Genomic DNA, 2,720 nt, shown 5'->3' on the forward strand with positions numbered 1-2,720 from the left:
ATGGAGCACGAGATCAATAAGTGGATTGATGCGGTGTCTGCTGTGAAGCGGGCCCTTTACCGGTCTGTTTTGGTGAAGAGAGAGCTGAGCCAAAAAGCAAAGCTCTCAATTTACCCGTCGACCTATGTTCCTACCCTCATCTATGGTCATGAGCTTTGGGTCATGCCCGAAAGAAAGAAATCTCAGACACAAGCGATTGAAATGAGTTTTCTCTGTGGTGTGTCTGGGCTGTCCCTTAGAGATAGGGTGAGGAGCTCAGTCATCTGGGAGGACTCTGAGTAGAGTCGCTGCTCCTCCACATCGAGAGGAGCCAGTTGAGGTGGCCCGGGCATCTGATTAGGATGCCTCCTGGACGTCTCCCTGGTAAGGTGTTCCAGGCACATCCAACTGGGAGGAGGCCCAGTGGGAGACCCAGGACACGCTGGAGGGACTATGTTTCTTGGCTGGCCTGGGAGTGCCTTGGGATTCCCCCGGAGGAGCTGGCCAAAGTAGCTGGGGAGAGGGACGTCTGGGCCTCCCTACTGAAGCTGCCCCCCCCCAACCCGACCCAGGCGGAAGAGCGGAAGATGGATGGATGGATGGATGGATGGATGGATGGATGGATGGTCATGTTACGGAATTGTGCTAAGTAAATACACTTGCTGTGTCTTACAAAGAGCGAAGAATTTGAAGTATAATACAAATGAATACAAAAAGTATGGATTTTAAACATACTTCCGGTAGAAAAAAAAAGAGGTTTAAATGTTCATACTATAATCGTTATGGTTAACAGTGAAACTGGTGATTTTATTCCAACGATGACATTCATAATGTACTTTTGGTGCTTTAGCTAATATCGTTCAAAATTTTATAGATTGCTATTGGTTTATTGCATTGTTAATTTTACAAACTTAGCTTTCTGCTCTGGGTTACACAGTTCAAATGTTACATGCAAGTAATTGCTTCAGGAAAAGGGAAAATGTTATGTCCTGTAATAGCATGAAAAGTACAGAAGGAGAATACGAGAGTAAAGAGATAACTGAAGCTGAGCTACATCTGATGCTACTTATTTTCAACCCCTTCAATATAGCAAAAACACAACAGTTACACATTTATTTTGATTCCTAATCTTTTTCCTTTGAATATTATGTGTTTTAATTGGTTCAGATATATTTTGATACAGATTAGCTCTCAACTGCAATTATTTTCCCCACCTTTGTTTGATCTTAGTTTCTGTTGTCATCATAATGTCTCTCCTCTTTTTTTAATTTCTTCTCACCTCCTTAAGAATTCTTCATATCCTCAAGAAGTTAAAACCAAATTAAAATCCCATATATAATTTGTCTTCTTTCTTGTATTTATGTGATTTTCTCATCCATTCTACAGAGGCCTTGCAGTGCCACTTCACCTGGGATCTAGAACCTACCAAATCCCAACTAAAATATCTCAGGTATGCACTGGAGGACATCGGCACAGATGAGGGAAACGTCTGGCTGGGTCAAATCTCCAACCTAAAGGGATTCATCCACTTTAAGCTGGGCTCCTCTGACAAAGCCCTGAGCATCTTCAGACGAGCCAGTGAGACCTTCCAACGTCTTAAAAACTCTGATGACGATCCCTGGTTCATGGTGAACTTTGGGAATCTGGCTTGGCTGAACCATCTTATGGGTGAAGATAAGAAGAGTCATGATTACCTGTCAAAGGTTGAAGCTCTAATGAGAGAATACTCAGCTCCACCTGAGGAAGAGCTCCACCCAGAGGTCTATGCTGAGACGGCCTGGACCCTGATGAAGTTCGACAAAGAGAAGAAGCTGCAGGCTGCAGAGCTCTTCCAGAGAGCCGTGATGATGCAGCCAGGAATTGCAGACCAGCTGGGCCAAATTATTTGCAGAGACAACATCGAATGTCTCCGGACCTTTACTGGTTAATTATTGTCTTTATTCAGACCCCGCTGGTTTTCAATTGGTTACCCCTGGTTTAATGTTTATAAATATTTATTTCACGTCATGTGCGCCATCCAATGCAGATCATTGGCTCCATCCACATCTAGTGAAAACTAGTGTAATTGGATGAGTCATATAACGCAAACACTCATTGGTTAGCTCAGTGGTTCCCAAAGTGTGGGGCNTCAGTTTATCGGGGTCACTTACCTGTGTTTCCTCCCCTAGAGTGTCTGAGATTGGGTGGTGCCCCGCCCCCCCGCCTGCAGTGTCCGTGAGCCACAGCTCCGCTTTTGTTTTGTTTTATTTTAATAAACCTTTTGAACTTTCCTACTGACTGGCTCTCCTGAATACTGGGTCCATCTGTCCGCGATTCATGACAGTTTGTGTTTTCTGTGTTTGTCTCCCTTCCTCCACCAGGAGGCGCCTGGTTCTGGTCCACCTCCTCACACACCTGCTGATGGTTACTTCGTTAACGGAGTGTTCTTAAGCTGCTGACTGCCACTACCTCGAGGCCAGAGTGTTTGCCAGTTTGGGGTATACTAGCCAAGCTGAGTTTTGCTGAGTCAAAATGAGTTCTTGTCAACCTGAGTTTTAACATTGTTTGTCTTTTGCCTCTCGGCAGGAAGTCATCATGCTAACTCGAGTTTTCGGATCTTCTCTCCCTGGAAGGATCCACTGAGCTACAAACTGAGCTGGGGTTCAAACAGGAGTTTTGGATCCACTTTCCCCAAGAGATCGTTTGAGCTTCGCACTGAGAAAGGGATCAATCTCCACTACGACCCGTTCAAGTACCGCAGG

At 45.0% G+C, this 2,720-nt stretch overlaps 1 protein-coding gene across 1 annotated transcript; it reads left to right on the forward strand.

The window, feature by feature from the left end:
* On the forward strand, positions 1 to 1,907 carry LOC107097231 (interferon-induced protein with tetratricopeptide repeats 1-like). Its single transcript, XM_015394299.1, has 2 exons — positions 1 to 145; positions 1,366 to 1,907. The coding sequence occupies exons 1-2, from the start codon at positions 1 to 3 to the stop codon at positions 1,905 to 1,907; spliced, it is 687 nt and encodes a 228-aa protein (XP_015249785.1).
* The last annotated feature ends 813 nt before the right edge of the window (positions 1,908 to 2,720 follow it).

The sequence above is a fragment of the Cyprinodon variegatus genome, unplaced genomic scaffold, assembly GCF_000732505.1.
Source record: "Cyprinodon variegatus isolate N-32 unplaced genomic scaffold, C_variegatus-1.0 Scaffold680, whole genome shotgun sequence".
Classification (NCBI taxonomy): Eukaryota; Metazoa; Chordata; class Actinopteri; order Cyprinodontiformes; family Cyprinodontidae; genus Cyprinodon; species Cyprinodon variegatus.

Coding starts and splice junctions, on each gene's coding strand:
- LOC107097231 (XM_015394299.1), top strand. CDS start 1: ATGGAGCACGAGATCAATAAGTGGATTGATGCGGTGTCTGCTGTGAAG. Junction 146..1,365: donor TGTTCCTACCCTCATCTATG/GTCATGAGCTTT, acceptor TCCATTCTACAG/AGGCCTTGCAGTGCCACTTC.